We start from the raw sequence: 19,128 nt of genomic DNA, 5'->3' as shown, positions 1-19,128 counted from the left end.
AAACGGATGAAGGTTGCGATAGTTACGCAGAGATGGGGAGTCTTGCACAGGACAGAGTAGCGTGGAGAGCTGCGCCAAATCAACCTTTGGACTACAACTAAAACGAAGTGTAAAGTTACTACGGGGCAAGGTGAATAGCAGTGGAATGATTTACTAGCACAGGATGGCCAGGTGAACCGTGAAGATAAAATACGAGCCGCATTAGTTCGCGGTTATATGTTAGTTAGCTTCCTACCTTGGTGACGATGAAGATGTCTTCTCTCTTCAGCTTCCCAGAGTCGAACCACTTCTTCAGCACTTCGCCTATTTCCTTCTCGTTGCGGTAGGAGAAGGCAGTGTCGATGTGCCTGTAGCCTGCCGCCAGCGCCGCGTCCACAGCTTTCCCCACTTCGCCCACCTTGGCCTGAAATTGTGACAACCAGTAAAGTCCTGAGTCTTTAAAGAATGGCACCCTCTTCCATTAAACAGCTCAAAATCTCTCCTTACTTTAGAAATGAGTTAATGTGTTACATAATTTCAGTTAAGAAATAGTCTAGAAAATGTTTGAAATCATGTTAATTTCCGGAAGTCACTTATAAAATGACGTTTGTCTTTGATTGAGATTTTTTTTTAAGTCGTAACTCGTACCTGAATGATCAGCTTCTGCACCAGTAGGTGACGTACACTACTGGCCATTAAAATTGCTACACCACGAAGATGACATGCTACAGACCCGAAATTTAACCGACAGGAAGAAGATGCTGTGATATGCAAATGATTAGCTTTTCAGAGCATTCACACAAGGTTGGCGCCGGTGGCTGACGTGCTGACATGAGGAACGTTTCCAAACGATTTCTCATACACAAACAGCAGTTGACCGGCGTTGTCTCGTGAAACGTTGTTGTTATGCCTCGTGTAAGGAGCAGAAATGCGTACCACCACGTTTCCGACTTTGATAAACGTCGGATTGTACCCTATCGCGATTGCGGTTTATCGTATCGCGACATTGCTGCACGCGTTGGACGAGATCCAATGATTGTTAGCAGAATATGGAATCGGTGGGTTCAGGAGGGTAATACGGAACGCCGTGCTGGATCCCAACGGCCTCGTATCACTAGCAGTCGAGATGACAGGTATCTTATCCGCATGTCTGTAACGGATCGAGCAGCCACGTCTTGATCCCTGAATCAACACATGAGGACGTTTGCAAGACAACAACCATCTGCACGAACAGTTCGACGACGTTTGCAGCAGCATGGACTATCAGCTCGGAGACCATGGCTGCGGTTACCGTCGACGGTGAATCAGAGACAGGAGCGCCTGCGATGGTGTACTCAGCGACGAACCTGGGTGCACGAATGGCAAAACGTCATTTTTTCGTATGAATCCAGGTTCTGATTACAGCATCCCGGTGTGATAGTATGGGGTGCCATTGGTTACACGTCTCGGTCACCTCTTGTTCGCATTGACGGCACTTTGAACAGTGGACGTTACATTTCATATGTGTTACGACCCGTGGCTCTAACCTTCATCCAGTCCCTGCGAAACCCTACATATCAGCAGGTTAATGCACGACCGCAAGTTGCAGGTCCTGTACGGGCCTTTCTGGATACAGAAAATGTTCGACTGCTGCCCTGGTCTGCACATTCTCCAGATCTCTCACCAATTGAAACCGTCCGGTCAATGGTGGCCGAGCAACTGGCTCGTCACAATACGCCAGTCACTACTCTTGATGAACTGTAGTATCGTGTTGAAGCTGCATGGGCAGCTGTACCTGTACACGCCATCCAAGCTCTGTTTGACTCAACGCCCAGGCGTATCAAGACCGTTATTACGACCAGAGATGGTTGTTCTGGTACTGATTTCTCAAGATCTATGCACCCAAATTGCGTGAAAATGTAATCACATGTCATTTCTAGTATAATACATTTGTCCAATGAATACCCGTTTATCATCTGCATTTCTTCCTGGTATAGCAATTTTAATGGCCAGTAGTGTATTATAATTTGGGGGAAGTTATTGTACTTTAAGGTTTAAAATATGACTCTGTTGGTTACTTGGCCGTATTGCGGACAGCTTTGAGCCCAAGTTTTCGTAGCTTTCCATCCCTAAGGGACCACTGTTGTAAGTAAATAAGATCAAACAGCATCTGCTTTTCGTGAGAAAAGGAGATTGCTTAGCACACAAACCTGTTCAAACTTTCCTGCTACATCAATATTGGTCAGTGGAGTTCAGCACCATACTACTGTACAAGAACGTAATCCAATTACTGTAATTAAGAAATTATGAGAGGTTGTTAGGTATTGAATGAAAACTATAGATAATGCCTGTCTTTTCCTGTATTTTAGTGAACTTTGTACACTTACAATTCTGTCGATTGACAGACGGCGACGTCAATCAAGTTCGCCTTCTTTTCCAAAAGCAAAATATTTCTATTCTTCACTTCCAGAAAATTACATAAATGTTCGGCAACTCTTACGCCTACTTTACTCGGTTTTATCATTAAAATGGTTCAAATGGCTCTGAGCACTATGGGACTTACCTTCTGAGGTCATCAGTCCCCTAAAACTTAGAACTACTTAAACCTAACTGACCTAACGACATCACACACAACCATGCACGAGGCAGGATTCGAACCAGTGACCGTAGCGGTCGCGCGGTTCCAGACTGTATTTATCACTAAAATATCAATTTTTCACTAAATGTAACAATACGTTCTGAGCGACGGCCTAACAACACGTCCTCTTTCCACTAGATACATATCAACAGTCCTCTTTCTTTTTTTGATAAATCAATTGTCTTTTTTCTTCTAGAGTCCATACTCTAAAGACTGCGCGCTAAAGGGTTTCTTGCTGTCCAGCTGCGCTTCACTTCAAGTACTTTTTGAACCACATTTACATTTACGGTATTTACATACATTACTGAGCTTCTCAGAATAAAATCAGGCACGGATTAGTTAAAAAACGCAGTGAGGCGTACATAACATTACACACTAAGTGCTCTCATTATCAAACACTGAATGTGAATATTATCGGAAATTTATGCTCCTTTATAAGCAAAAGCTATATTTTTGACGTCTCTCAATCCAAATGACACCAAATCTCGTGAACGAATGTGTCGTACAATGACATAATTCTGCAGGTATGTTCACTGCTGTATGTGGACACTGTCTGCAAAATATACCGCGAATATAGTCAGTAATAAAGAAGAAATAAATTAAAACACCTTCCCTGATGCGATGGTTCTACTGCCTGCGAAGTTATAGGGCGTGATAAACTTTCTTTTCCCTTTCATCGCTTTCTGGGTGGTTTCACACAGAAAAAAATTTCGTGAAGTTTTGAAATTATAGATAAAGTTTTTTGTAGATCAAAAGTTTTCTCATCCTCAAATACTGGAAGAATATATTCCCAGTATTCCGCTCAAGACAGACAAGTAAACAGAGTTTGTAGCTGTAAAGTTCACTCTCCACGCATCTCAGTGTTTACGAGGCCATTAAAATTGCTAGATCACGAAGATGACGTGCTACAGACGCGAAATTTGACCTACAGCAAGAAGATGTTGTAATATGCAATGATTAGCTTTTCAGAGCATTCACACAAGGTTGGCGCCGGTGGCGACACCTACAACGTGCTGACATGAACGTTTCCAACCGATTTCTCATACACAAACAGCAGTTGACCGGCGTTGCCTGCTGGAACGTTGTTGTGATGCCTCGTGTGAGGAGGAGAAATGCGTACCATGACGTTTCCGACTTTGATAAAGGTCGGATTGTAGCCTATCGCGATTGCAGTTTATCGTATCGCGACATTGCTGCTCGCGTTGGTCGAGATCCAATGACTGTTAGCAGAATATGGAATCGGTGGGTTCAATACGGTATTACGGAACGCCGTGCTGGATCCCAACAGCCTCGTATCGCTAGAAGTCGAGATGACAGGCATCTTATTCGCATGGCTGTAACGGATCGTGCAGCCACATCTTGATCCCTGAGTCAACAGATGGGGACGTTTGCAAGACAACAACCATCTGCATCAACAGTTCGACGACGTTTACAGCAGCATGGACTATCAGATCGGAGACCATGGCTGCGGTTACCCTTGACGCTGCATCACAGACAGGAGCGCCTGCGATGGTGTACTCAACGATGAACCTGGGTGGACGAAAGGCAAAACGTCATTTTTTCGGATGAATCCAGGTTATGTTTACAGCATCATGATGGTCGCATCCGTGTTTGGCCACATCGCGGTGAAGGCACATTGGAAGCGTGTATTCGTCATCGCCGTACTGGCAGATCACCCGGCGTGATGGTATGGGGTGCCATTAGTTGCACGTCTCAGTCACCTCTTGTTCGCATTGCCGGCACGTTGAACAGTGGATGTTACATTTCAGACATGTTACGACCCGTGTCTCTACCCTTCATTCGATCCCTGCGAAACCCTACATTTCAGCAGGATAATGCACGACCGCATGTTGCAGGTCCTGTACGGGCCTTTCTGGATACAGAAAATGTTCGACTGCTGCCCTGGCCAGCACATTCTCCAGATCTCTCACCAATTGAAAACGTCTGGTCAATGGTGGCCGAGCAACTGTCTCGTCACAATACGCCAGTGACTACTCTTGATGAACTGTGGTATCATGTTGAAGCTGCGTGGGCAGCTCTACCTGTACACGCCATCGAAGCTCTTTTGACTCAATGCCAAGGCGTATCAAGGCCGTTATTACGGCCAGAGGTGGTTGTTCTGGGTACTGATTTCTCAGGATCTATGCACCCAAATTGCATGAAAATGTATTCACATGTCAGTTCTAGTATAATATATTTGTCCAATCAATACCCGTTTATCATCTGTATTTCTTCGTGGTGTAGCAATTTTAATGGCCAGTAGTGGAAATTCATGCGATACCTCCTAATGTCGTGTCGGACCTGGTTTTGCCTGGAGTGGTGGTGCAAGGCGATGTTGCTTGGACTCTACAACTCGTCCCCTGCAGAAGTATTGAGCCACGCTGCCTCTATAGATGTACATAATTGCTGAAGTGTTCCTGGTGCAGGATTTTGTGCACAAATTGAGCTTTCGATTCTATGTCATAAATGTTCGATGTGATTCAAGTTGGCCGGTCTGGATTGCCAAATCATTCCCACGAGTTGTTGAGAAAGTTCTTTAAGTCAATCGTGAACAACTGAGTCACGGTGACGTGGCGCATTGTCATCCATAAAAATTTTGACTTGAAGTCCACGAATGCTCTCCAAGTAGCCGAACATAATCATTTTCAATCAATATTATCAGTTGGGTTGGATCACAGGACCCAGTCCATTCCATGTATGCACAGATTACACCATTACTGAGCCAACGTCTCGTTGACAACTTGCGTCCAGGTCTTCGTAGGGTCTGCCCCACACTCGAACCCTAGCATCATCTCTTACCAACTGAAACTGGGACCCACCTGACCAGGCCACGGTTTTCCAGTCGTCTAGGGTTTAAACGATATGGTCACGAGCCTAGGAGAAGCACTGCAGGCGATGTCGTCTGCTGCCGTAGCCCATTAACGCCAAATCTCGCCGCATGGTCCTAACGGATAGGTTCGTCGTACGTACCACATTGATTTCTGCGGTTATGATTGTCTGTTAGCATTGTCTGTTAGCATTTACAACTTTTATGCCAACGCCGCTGCCGTCGGTCGCTTAGCAAAGGCCGCCGGCCACTGTGTTGTTCGAGGTGAGAGGTAATGCCTGAAATTTGGTGTTCTCTAGATACTGTGGATCTCGGGATACTGCATTACCTAGTGATTTCCGAAACGAAATGTCCCATGTGTCTAGCTCGAAGTCTGTTAATTACTGTCGTGCAGTCATAATCACGCCGGAAAGCTTTTCACACGACTCACCTGATTACAAGTGGCAGCTCCGCCAATCTACTGCCCTTTTATACCTAGTGTACGCGATACTACTGCCATCTGTATAAGTGCGTCCCACGACTTTTGTCACGGCTGTACGTGTGGCGTAGAATGAAATAATTTTTTGCAGGCATTTTCGGTGGCATATGTTGCTAGTGTCTGCAGAATCCGTCGCAACCCGAAGAAGTAACAAATTAAAACGTCTTTCCCGGTGGTGAAGTTTTATTACATGAACAACGAAAATGTAGTAAGCGATAAACTTTTTTCCTTTTATTATTTTGTAGGGAAGGGTAGTAGTCAGTGAGAACATGTTTCGCAAAAGTTTTGAAATTAAGTGTAAAGTTTGTTGCAGCTAACTAATATGGCCACTCTCAAATTCTGGATGAATATAGTCTATGAACTTGCATCTCAACCCATATAAACAATTGTGATCTATAATAAATGCCTGATAGTCTTAAGTCTTTTACATAACATTGTGCCACGTAGTCAGTGGATTATGACAGAATTTTCAATTTTTAAATACAGTCAATATTTATATGAATTATTGAAAATTATTTTTGTTTACCCGCCAGGGTAGCCGAGAGCACTAATGCGCTGCTTCCTGGACTCGGGTAGGTGCGCTGGCTCTGGATCGAATCCGCCCGGCGGATTAACGACGAGGGCCGATGTGCGGCCAGCCTGGATGTGGTTTTTACGCGGTTTTCCACATCCCGCTAGGTGAATACTGGGATGGTTCCCCCTGTTTCGCCTCAGTTACACGTCTTGCAGACATCTGAACACTTTCGCACTATCCCATGGATTACACTCGACGCAGACAGTTGGGGTACACTAATTCCGTCCCGGGGGGGGGGGGGGGGGGTACGGGGGTGGCGGCAGGAAGGGCATCGGGCCATCCATTGACCATTAACATGCCAAATCCGGTTAACGATGGCTGACCCTGTGTAACTGCGGGACAAGGCTCAAGCGATAGATAGATAGATTGATTGTTTGAAAATCATTTTCGTTACCCCTGCAAGGCCTCCTGCAACATGTAATTGTTTCCATGCCGCAAGATAGTCGCTTTGAAGGAAACTACAAGGCCAATCGGAACACTGTAATTTTTTTATGTTCATGGTACGTGAAGTTCAGAACTTACATATCAATCAGCAAAATCAGGTAGATGCAACTCTCAGAAATTCTCGAGAGAATCGTCTTTTAACTTTTCCAACCACCTTTAATGCGCGGGTTTGAATCCTGACTCGGGCATGGATGTGTGTGATGTCTTTAGGATAGTTAGGCTTAAGTTGTTCTAAGTTCTAGGGGACTGATGACCACAGATGTTAAGTCCCATAGTGCTCACAGCCATTTGAACCACCTTTAATGCAGTAAAATAAGGTCGATTTCAAGCGGTCTCGCCGTCCTATCCTGGACCCTGGGTCGATTGTCACCAGTTCAAATTTTTTTAACAAGGGATGATGTTCAGCGAGCATTTACGTGGAGCAATGTGGAAAAAATCGTTTGCGCACGAGACTGGTAATCGCTGGAGCGAGTCTCGCTTCGGTAACTAATTTTTTCGTTTCTTTTTCGAATACTTAGGTCATTTAAATATAAAATTCGTGAAACGTATGATATACGATTAATATACATTGGCAGAAAAAATAGCAATACCAAAAAATAATGAACTTAGACAAATGGAATTTCGGAAATACATTTGTCTAGATAACATATTTAAGTAAGTAACATTGCATCGTCACAGGTTAATATAAGCACGAGAGAGGGCATTGCAAACGTGAAACGCTGGTACATTAATAACCGGTGCAACCTCCAGAATGTTGAAAGAAAGCATGCAAACATAGATGCATTGTGATGTACAGGTGCCGGATGTTCGTTTGTGCTATGGTGTTGCTTGCCTGCCACACGTGATTGGTCAATACAGGAATGTTTATTGCTCCAAAGAAAATTCCGCACTGGCTGTATCAATGTTTTTTATTAAATCTGCGACCGGTTTCGCACCACTTATCGGTGCATCCTCAGGCAATATATGCTATTTATAACATGGTAACGTTGAGCATTGCCCTGTAGCCACTCCCAACCATCCACGTCCAATATACCGTCATTTTATAAATGAAGGGAGCGGCAATGGCCATACGAGCTCAGAGGAGCCGCGCGGCAGCGGTCTCACTTGCGTACCCCAGTGGATACCGAGATGTAATTAGTTGCCAGAAATGTAGCTGTCTGTGATGTGATTCGAAACACACCAGGGATATTTTTCAGGGTGCGTCAGAATCTTGTTAGTCGATGTCATGCTTACATTGAGGCTGACAGTCGTCAGTTTCAGCACATTTTGTAAGATACCGTACAAATGGTCAATGATGGTATTAGCAGTTAACTAACGAAAACAAAAAAGTACACAGTAATGTAATTTTATTCCTATTATATCCTTAAGCTGTCTTGTCCAGGTTCCCTACCCCGAATTTTTCAGTGGAGCTTCTCCTATACCATATTAAATTTTTAAACGCTCTTGCGGAAACACTCTGTATATGCAGTCTGAAGCGGCAAATGGAAATTTGTGTCAAGGTCGGGATTCGAACCCAGGTCTCTTTATTGTTTTTGCCTGATTATTTGAGTGCTATACGGGGTGGTCAGAGACGGTCTGAAAAGGCTGTGAAGGTATTGCATATATTGTGTGATGAGAAAAAATTGTTAAGAAAAAACTTCATACTTCTAGCCGTTTCAGAGTTAATTAGCACTGAAGTTAGCAAATTCAGGCAGCCCGTCAGAGACGATCTCGCCTAAAATCAAACAAGAAAGCTGTACAACAATGTAAAAATCGATTGAATTCGCACGCCTGATTGGCTAACTTCTAGGCTAATTAGTTCGGAAACGGTGCAACGTATCGAATTTTTTTACTAACAATTTTTTCTCAGCATAACCCCCTGCGAAACGCTTTCCAGACTGTTTTTGGGGACCCTGCATACAAGTTATGAATTCTGTAACACAATCTTTACAACACAAAATACACCATGTGATCAAAAGTATCCGGACACCTGGCTGAAAATCACTTACCAAGTTGGTGGCGCCTTCCATCGGTAATACCAGAATTCAGTCTGGTGCTGGCCTACACTTAACGCTTCACTACAGCTTCCACTGTCGCTGGCATACGTTCAATAAGGCGCTGGAAGGTTTCTTGGGAATGGCAACCCATTCTTCACGGTCTGCTGCGCTGAGGAGAGGTGTCCATGGCGGTCGGTGAGGCCTGGCACGAAATCGGCGTTCCAAAACATCCCAAATGTGTTCTATAGGATTCAAGTCAGGACTCTGTGCAGGCCAGTCTATTACAGTGATGTTATTATCGAGTAACCACTCCGCCACAAGCCGGGCATTATGAACAGGTTCTCGATCGTGTTGAAAGATGCAATCGCCATCCCCGAGTTGCTCTTCAAGTCCGCAGCTCGTGGTCGTGCGGTAGCGTTCTCGCTTCCCACGCCCGGGTTCCCGGGTTCGATTCCCGGCGGGGTCAGGGATTTTCTCTGCCTCGTGATGACTGGGTGTTGTGTGATGTCCTTAGGTTAGGTAGGTTTAAGTAGTTCTAAGTTCTAGGGGACTGATGACCATAGATGTTAAGTCCCATAGTGCTCAGTGCCATTTGAACCATTTGCACCATTTGCTCTTCAACAACAAGAAGCAAGAAGGTGCTTAAAACATCTATGTAGGCATGTGCTGTGATAGCGCCACGCAAAACAACAAGGGATGCAAAGCCCCTCCATGAAAAACACGACCACACCCTAACACCACCGCCTCCGTATTTTACTATTGGTACTACACACGCTGGCAGATGACGTTCACCGGGCATTCGCCATACCCACACCCTGCCATCGGATCGCCACTTTGTGCACCGTGATTCGTCACTCCGCACAACATTTTTCCACTGGTCAATCGTCCAATGTTTACGCTCCCTACACAAAGCGAGGCGTCGTTTGGCATTTACCGGCATGATGTGCGGCTTATGAACAGCCGCTCAACCATGAAATCCAAGTTTTCTCACCTCCCACCTATCTGTCTTAGTACTTGGAGTGGATCCTGTTGCAGTTTGGAATTCCTGTGTGATGGTCTGGATGTATGTCTGCCTGTTACACATTACGACCCTCTTCAACTGTCGGCAGCCTCGGTCACAGACGAGGTCGGCCTGTACGCTTTTGTACTGTACGTGTCCCGTCACGTTTCCACCTCACTATCACATCGGAAACAGTGGACCTAGGGATGTTTAGGAGTGTGGATATCGAGCGTACTGACGTATGACACAAGTGGCACCCAATCACCTGACCACGTTCGAAGTCCTTGAGTTCCGCAGAGCGCCCCATTCTGCTCTCTCACGATGTCTAATGACTACTGAGGTTGCTGATATGGAGTACCTGGCAGTAGGTGTCAGCACAATGCACCTAATATGAAAAACGTATGTTTCTGGGGCTGTCTGGATACTTTAGATCACATAGTGTAGATATAGCGAAATTATTCTTGTGTAGTAAAATAAAAGATTGTTCTGTTAGCTCCTGGAGCAGTCGGTCTTCTATATCTGAATTTAATCATGTAAGTATTATTTTGGAAGATCAGTTTCCTATTAAAATCCATCACTGTAACCTCATAACTGAGTGGCAGCAAATACTAATGATTGTTGGAAAAACTTGAACCTTCCCCTCCCCTACACTTTGAGTTTCTGGCTTAGAATTTTACCTGGAAGGATGTTATTAGTAACTAGTTGGTGCTGATATTTCAGTGAAATATTTCTTTCAAATGGTTCAAATGGCTCTAAGCACTATGGGAGTAAACATCTGAGGTTATCAGTCCCCTAGAACTTTGAACTACTTAAACCTAACTAACCTAAGGACATCACACACATCCATGAACGAGGCAGGATTCGAGCCTGCGACCGTAGCAGCAGAGCAGTTCCGGACCGAAGCGCCTAGAACCGCTCGGTCACATCGGCCAGCAAACTATTTCTTTAGTCAACAAGCTATGATGGAGTACCCAGCAATGTACATCCATGGAACCATTTTCACATAAAGTGCATTCAACTGATTGGTAGCCTCTGTTTCCCATAGGCAATACCCTCTGTTATGACATGTTTTCCCCTTTTTGTAAATAATTCCCCTTTACTCTAGTAGGACAAGAATGAGCGCATTGCATGAGTAGTGAATAAGATCCTTTGTGTTTAGTGTTGTCTGTGGTTCACTTGCTAGTCAGTCTGCTGTGCCGCGCTGGGACATTGTTGTTTGAGGTGTAGTAGTGAGCAGTTGAATTTTTCAGAGAATGAGACATGTTATTTGTGAATTGGGAGAAAAAAAATGGTTCAAATGGCTCTAAGCACCATGGGACTTAACATCTGAGGTCGGAAGTCTCCTAGATCTTTGAACTACTTAAACCTAACTAACCTAAGGACATCACACACATCCATGCCCGAGGCAGGATTCGAGCCTGCGACCGTAGCAGCAGAGCGGTTCCGGACTGTTGCGCCTAGAACCACTCGGCCACAGCGGCCGGCTTGGGAGAAAATATCATGAAGATGAAAACTCATTTATAAAACTGTCTCGTTTTTTATATCGACGGGGAAGATTTTGAAGGAATTTTAAAGGTAGTGAAAGCAGGTGAAAGAGTGAAATGTTCGTTTTTCAAAACCATTAACTGAAGAAAATCCTTGTCCCTCAGACAACTAATAAGTTTCATGATCAATGTTAATTTGATGGCTTTGTTTTTCATTATGTTACAATTAACTCAACTGATCCAGATGTTTGTGCTATCGTTGTAATGATGTGTAATTGTTAGAGTCTTCTTACGCTGTGCAGTCTTTTTGTCAATAATCAGTTTGATTTCTTAAAAAACTGATTTTCGTTAAAGTAAATCCACCTCTCAATTTTCATAGTAAAGCTTTAAGTACTGTGTCGTGTGTGCATTCCACCTTACACCACACACAGTGACAGATTGTTTCTTTGAAGCAAAAAAATTTAGAGAAGATTTATCTTTAGGTGATGCGTCTACGGATTTGTATTTCCTGTCTAGAACGTCAGTACTCCAGACACAAAAACAGCCTGCTGAGCAAGAAGTAAGTCACTTTTATTCCAGGGCAGATCTCACCTAGCCTTCCTGAGCAAACTGTATGTAGTGAAGATTGTCACGCGTCGGCCTAATTTTCAGTGAACAGTATTGGTCATTCCAAAGAGTTATTTGCTGGCAGGTAGTGCAGTAATTCATTTTTCATGGTTATTTCAGTTCTACATTGCATTTCATATCACGTAAATCTCATTTTGTTCTTCAGTACAGAGTTATAGTTTCCGTTGAGCACACAGTTACTTTCCTCTGGCATTTAATCAGATTCATTTTCTTTATTTGAATTTCATGAAGTTTAAAGTTATAAATCACGGCACTGTTAACTTGTGCAACACAGGGACGCCTAACAATCAGCTTTTCTCAACAATAGGAAAGGATACCTAGGTACACGTTACATGAGGTGGAAATTTTTGAAATCTAATGTATTTAGTTTTCTCACATACAATGTTTTATAGAACACTTATTTACACCTGGAGCAGTGCACATTTGTTCACATCGGGGTCGTCTTGTGGTCTGCATATTTTGTTGGCGGAGGAAATTGGGGATACTTTGAAACAAGCCAATTTCCTGCGTGATATTGTTTTTCTTTTTAAATACAATCTTTATATCTTGTTATTTGCTCCAAGCAAGTCACGCCCCGTTCGTAAATAATCAAAGAGGCCTAGTGGGATGAATAATGATAAAAATAATATTAAATAGGAAACACTTCTTAATATTCTGCATAATATAACAAAGAAAGTTATGCACAATTTCAGCTGCACAAGAAACAATAAAACCTTAGAAAATTACATGGCTCAGTTTGTTAGATCACATAAAAGTGCCACTTTAAAGACTTTTTAACTAAATTCTATGCATTTTTATATTTACTTTTTCTGTTGATTTTACTGACAGTAGCTGGCGGAACATTATTTCGAGAAAGAAAGAACACTTTTTTTTATATTTGCTTCACGAAATACTAAGCAATGGGTCAAAGAACCCTAAACCCAGATCGCAAAAGTAAATAATTGGGGAAACATTTAGCAAGAATATAAGCTCTTTCCAGTATTATTTATTTTCTGCATGAAGCTGCAAAAAACGTTTGTTGTTATTCTTGCTACCAGATGGCTTGATATTTCACAAGCGAATGAAATTAACTAATAAAGGACGAAATGAAAAAGTAACTTTATTTCAAACGTCAACGGCCTTGCCACAGTGTACCGACAACAGTCAAGAAATGCTGTGCTGGCATTAAACCCCTCCATATCCACATCCAGCGATGCTTATCGGCTGAGGAAGACACGACTGTTGGTCAGCACTGCTGGGATTTAGAGGCCTCTTCGGAAGGAGAGAATTTTTTATTTCTAGTAGAAGATAGCCTCATGTAGAAAAAGGACTTTTTTGATGAGTTTCAAAGTGACTGTGATACCAAACATAAAACACACTATTTAGAGAGACACCTACACGTTCAGAGGGAATGTGTGATGGTCGGCATGTGTGTGTAGGCTTACTAACTTCTGTAACACCCCAATAACAGACGTCAATGACATCTCCAAACTTTTACACCGATCGGCTGTTATTTTATTAATGGAAGGACATACGCAATGAAATGAATAGAAAAGTTAATGCTAATCAATGTAGTCTAAAACATAGTATTAATTTATCCATCTTTCAAATAACTATGTAGTCACTTAACCCGCTTCGGAGGTAAATTAGACATTATTATTCGATGTTAATCGTATTCGCTAGACATTCAAGCGTAGACGGTCTATGACTGACGTCTTTGGTGTGCATGTGGTTGGCATCCATTCGGGTCCGCAGCATTCGCTTGTATAAATGAAGCAATGTATCAGATTTTCGGCGTACACTGTATGACAAAAACAACGACGCACTATAAAGGAATTATCTGAACCGGACAAAACCGATAGATGTGATTTACATGTACAGACAAACAGAAGGTTAAAACTTCAGAAAAACTGCATGATCTATTCAAGAAAAAGTGTTCTACAAATTGAGCAAGTCAATAATGCGTTCGTCCACATCTGGCCTTTGTGTAAGCAGCTACTCCGTTTTGCTTGACACCACAGCGTTACGTCGACGATGTTCTACGCGCCGTTCTGTTACCCTTTGTGGCAGTCCATACTGCGCTTACATTTCAGCAATATAACGCACGTCCGCACACGGCAAGAGTTTCTATTGCTTGCCAAACCGTACCTTGGTCAGCTAGGTCGCTGCGTCTCTGCCCAGGTGACAACGTTTTGAGCATTATGGGCAGTGTCCTGCAACCAGTTTGGATCTGACGTACCAGTTGGACAGAATTTGGCACGATATCGCTCAGGATGACATGCAAAAACTCCATCAATCAATACCAAGCCGGATAACGGCTTCAATAACTAGTGCGTTATCGACTTGCTCAATTTGTGAAGCCCTTTCTGTTGTATAAACCATCCAATTTTTTTCTGAAATTATAATCATTTGTTTTATGTGTACATGTAAATCACGTCTATTGATTTCCGTCCCATTCGTATAAATCGTGTTGCGCCGTTTTTCTTGCTTCTTCTTAGAGCATGTTTTCCAGGAATAAATAGACTGAATTAATTAAATTAGGCTACAGTTAAATAAGGCAAATGTATGATCTAATAACAAATAAGTAACGTGATGTATTGCATCTTTAGTGTGACAAAAGTGTTGTAAGAAAAATTCATATTTCACTATGTTGAGTTCGGATATATGGGCCTAACATTGATATAATTTCGACACACGGAAGAGAGAAAGTATCGGAAAAATACTAAATACTGTTTTTGGCGTCCCGTATTTGTTCGATACGGGATAATTTTTTTTAACCGTTAGATTCCCGTAATCCCTTAGAATACCCCTCGGACACTTTGCTACCCTGCGTGCGTGACACTGTAGATTAACATACCTGCCAAGTACCCAGGCCTACAATGGGCATCTTCTGACCATTGTAGAAAGTGATGTACTGCAGTTTGCCGTCCATGACTTCCTTGCCTTGAGTTCGTGCTAGGCCAGTGACTAAAGGAGAATGCACTTGAGCTGTCTTGTCTGTACTTCGGATCCACTGTTTATATCTGTCGCAGCACCGGAAGCTGTAGTCTATTGCTGTTATCATTATTATACGAGGCATGAGATTAGATAACAGTGAAGTAAAATCCGTGCTGAGGTAACTGAGACGCCAGTTGATAAATGTGAACATTCACGTGATACAACCGTGGTAGGTCTACCAGGAAACGCACATCTTGCACATTAGGAGCTTGCACAACTAGGCACAACAATACGAAACACATATCACATATTGTGGTGGTCGGCGCATCGGGGGACGATTACTGAATGATGTATTGTACCGTCCGTCTAATTTCTAGACTTCCCAACCCTGGAAGCTCAAAGAATATTAATTTCAGTCCAGATGCTGTCTCCAGCAGTAGGGGTCTAAAACAATCAGCAGTGACCGCACAATGGTCATTTAAGATGCTAGCCCCGATTAAAACGTTTATCTGAGTAAAACTGAAAATATTTGTCCCTGTGAATCCTAACTATCAATAATATTGCGTATTATTTCATATTGTGCAACATTACTGGCCGTCTGTAGATAATATTGAAGGTTGTGCAATTTGACGGACCTACGCACAGGATAGATGAGCATGGAGAGCTGCATCAAACCAGTCTCTGGACTGAAGACCACAACAACAACAACTGAAATTAGATTTTACTGTGAAAAGTCCTTGGATTTCATAGTCTCTGACTAATATCGCATATCTTGGTCACCTCTGGCTCACCCGCTAAAGTGTTTATTTTGCGAAATTTGCTGTGTTGTGGAGTAGGAATGGGTTCGAAAACAGCTGAACGGGCTTTTCATTTGAGAATTATTAGAAATATTTAGAAGTTTGCCAGTCTTGTGGTGTGGTAAATGAAACGAATGTAGGAATCGCCAAAAGAAAACGGAGAAGTACGATCAGTTGCTGCCGATAAGCTTTAGTTGTTAAAGAGGTTAAATTCATTGCAAAAAGAACTGGAAAAAATTACGAGTTCATCGAAAGGTGGACCTGGTGCTGACGAACTACTTAAGACAACAGCTCGATGCTTCAGTGCGATGGAGATTTCGCAGGCCCAATAATAATTTTAGCACAATTTATGTAGAAATTTGTGTACTTTTTCTTCTTTTTTTTTAAAAAAAATTGGATCTAAGTAAATAAATATTACGCATATATAATGACAATTTTAGATGTGGGGTAAATGTACCAAAGACTGCGCTGTCCCAAAGAGAGTTCAGTCTCCGTTCCCGGGAGTTGGCTAAACTGATCATCTCTCCATAGGGAGCAACTGCGAATTTGTACCGTATAGCGTGTTTTTTGGAGTCGCAAGGGTACGTTTCGATTTAGAATGACTTCAAATTACGAAAACCGGACGTGGAGCTAATCTTTACTAAAGAGTTACTCACAAGGGAACCTCTCCATTGCACCCCCCTCAGATTCAGTTATAAGTTGGCACATTGGATAGGCCTTGAAAAACTGAACACAGATCAATCGAAAAAACAGGAAGAAGTTGTGTGGAACTATGAAAAAAATAAACAAAATATACAAACTGAGTAGTCCATGCGCAAGATACGCAACATCTAGGAGAATCTGAGCTCAGGAGCGCCGTGGTCCCGTGGTTAGCGTGAGCAGCTGCCGAACGAGAGGTCCTTGGCTCAAGTCTTCCTTCAAGTGAAATGTTTCCTTTCTTTAATTTCGCAGAGTTATGATCTGTCCGTTCGTTCATTGTCGTCTCTGTTCACTGTAATAAGTTTAGTGTCTGTGTTTTGAGACCGCACCGCAAAACCATGCGATTAGTAGACGAAAGGACGTGCCTCTACAATGGGAAGCGAAAACATTTGATCGCAAGGTCATAGGTCAACCGATTCCTCCACAGGAAAACACGTCAGATAATAATTGTCTGCAAATAAAAAATTAAACGTTTCAATCGAGGGAAGACTTGAACCAAGGATAATAATTGTCTGCAAATAAAAAATTAAACGTTTCAATCGAGGGAAGACTTGAACCAAGGACCTCTCGTTCCGTAGCTGCTCATGCTAAAAACGGGACCACGTTGCTCCTGAGCTCACGTTGTCCTTGATGTTCCCAAATCGCTCATGGACTACTCAGTTTATATATTTTGTTTATTTTTTTCATAGTTCCACACAACTTCTTCCTGTTTTCTCGATTGATCTGTGTTCAGTTTTTCAAGGCCTATCCACTGTGCCAACTTATAAGTAATCTCAGGGGGGTGCGATGGGGAGGTTCCCTTGTCAGTAAGGCCAGGCAATAGATCGAAAATAGAGCAAACAAGGGAAAGGTTGCCGCTTCGCTTGTGACGAACAAGTCTACTTTAACGCTAGAAACATCAAAGCATTTGTCATAACGAGCATTACCAAGGGTGGGGGAAGGGAGGGTACCTTCTGCCCAGCGTGAAATAATTTTTAAAAATGTGTATTCCGGATCCAGAGTCTGAAATATCCTTTACCACGTTCTCTGCAGAAGAGAATGCCGTAACAATAACATGTATCACCGACTTTATGATTATCTTAAAAAAAAACTTCAAAAATTCAAAATTCATTTTTTATTGTAGATTTTTACCCCCCCACCCCCCACCCAAACATAAATTTAAAGGAATTCTAATGTGTAACTACGGCCCTGAACCAGGAAATATTGACTACGATCTTCACCGCAAAATGTGAAAACTACCGAAACTTAAACTTTTAGGTTAAATTTAACTAAAAAGTCTAAACACATCTGGTCGAAAGATTCATTAAAAATATTTTTTTTAATTTTAAAATATAAAGAAACTGCCTAGATTACAATATTTTCAAAAAGTGGCCACAAAGTACCCCTCGCCACCCTCTTTTGTACTGCGAGTGTTTTAAAGAAAAGACTGACTGAAAGCTGTTAAAAAACTTTTAATAAAAATTCACAGCCTTTTTCGCATCAGCAGGGATGCATCTTCAGGTGACAGTATTTTAAAAAGTTATGGCGCGGCAAGGAAGTATTTTAACAGCGAGTGTGAAAAACTGTATTCAGCATGTGGAATTTTGGCTGCGGTTGCCCGATATCAAAAATAAGATTATCAAAACTGTGAGTAGAAAACACATTTTTTGGCATTTCTTGTTAAAAGTTCAATAGAAAAGTAAATAGGTTGTGATCAAAATAAAGGCTGTATCAAAAAGAACCACCCGATTTTTTAAGAAAAATCGTAACTATTATGTTATTTGAGATATGTACGTGAATAACATACTGTTGGAAAGAGCGAACTCTCGAGTTTTACATGGTCCCCGCTAGGTGGCAGCAGTGTACGCCCACTTCAGTTCTAGTAAAAATGCTATCCGGAAAACAAAAACAGTTTTTTGTTCTACGTTTTGCGTAGTGCGGGTCAGTAAGAACTGTTCAGCTAGTACTTTCGTACTAGGTATGGTGTAAATCCTCCTACAGCAAAATTTAATACAAATTATCTGCTTTGTCACCGATAGTACCAAAACACATCTACTCTGTTTGACAGCTGACAAGAGATTAAGTATCTACTGTGGCTAATTCCTTACAGCCACTTTCTAACGTGAATTGAAAAAAATCGCCGGAAATGGTCTAATACATCCTACAAAACTGGAAACTTCCCCTTAATTTCTTATCAAAGCATGTATAATTGCTTCATTTCTACAAATATGATTTTGGCGGCCTTCAGACTGCAGTTATTTTTTACAACACTTAGTCTGACACAATGCATACCTTCCCAACGCGCACTAGCATTAAAAAGAATAGGTCACACACTGAGTGTTCAGTACAAACTTAACTACGTATACAGACAGTTCATCCATACCGAGAGTTGAAAACGCCGACGATTTTTGCGTATTATCGACATTGATACTGGCAGGATATCGGTCCCGGGAATATTTTAATTTTAAGTTTGATGTACGATAACAAATGACAAAACAAATTTTTTTCGTTTGGTTTCATTAACAATAAGCAATTTTCTGATTGCTTTTTCCTTTACTTGGACTGTGGAACCTTGTTGCCTGCCGAATTTCATTAGTCTTGATCAGCAGGGAGCACCCTATAGATTTTGACGAGTAAGTTTGCTATTATCGAAGTATGTTACATAAATGACCGTATCGTTTGATTACATTGACTTAGAATCTTAACGTTTATACACCACCGAGGGATAATA

General features: G+C 42.2%; 1 protein-coding gene across 1 annotated transcript in view; it reads right to left on the bottom strand.

Moving 5' to 3' along the window:
* Window positions 1-14,993, bottom strand: part of LOC126210623 (1,5-anhydro-D-fructose reductase-like) — a 45,074-nt gene extending 30,081 nt beyond the window's left edge. The window contains exons 1-2 of the mRNA XM_049939915.1: window positions 14,843-14,993; window positions 236-403 (exon numbers count right to left, since the gene is read on the bottom strand). Of these exons, the coding sequence (XP_049795872.1) occupies window positions 236-403; window positions 14,843-14,917 (243 nt within the window). The 5' untranslated portion in view covers window positions 14,918-14,993. The remainder of the gene's footprint in view (window positions 1-235; window positions 404-14,842) is intronic.
* Between the last annotated feature and the right edge of the window lie 4,135 nt (window positions 14,994-19,128).

This window comes from Schistocerca nitens, chromosome 10, assembly GCF_023898315.1.
Source record: "Schistocerca nitens isolate TAMUIC-IGC-003100 chromosome 10, iqSchNite1.1, whole genome shotgun sequence".
Lineage (NCBI taxonomy): Eukaryota > Metazoa > Arthropoda > Insecta > Orthoptera > Acrididae > Schistocerca > Schistocerca nitens.
The sequence above is the reverse complement of the archived record's forward strand: the minus strand, read 5'-3'. Positions and strand labels throughout refer to the sequence as shown.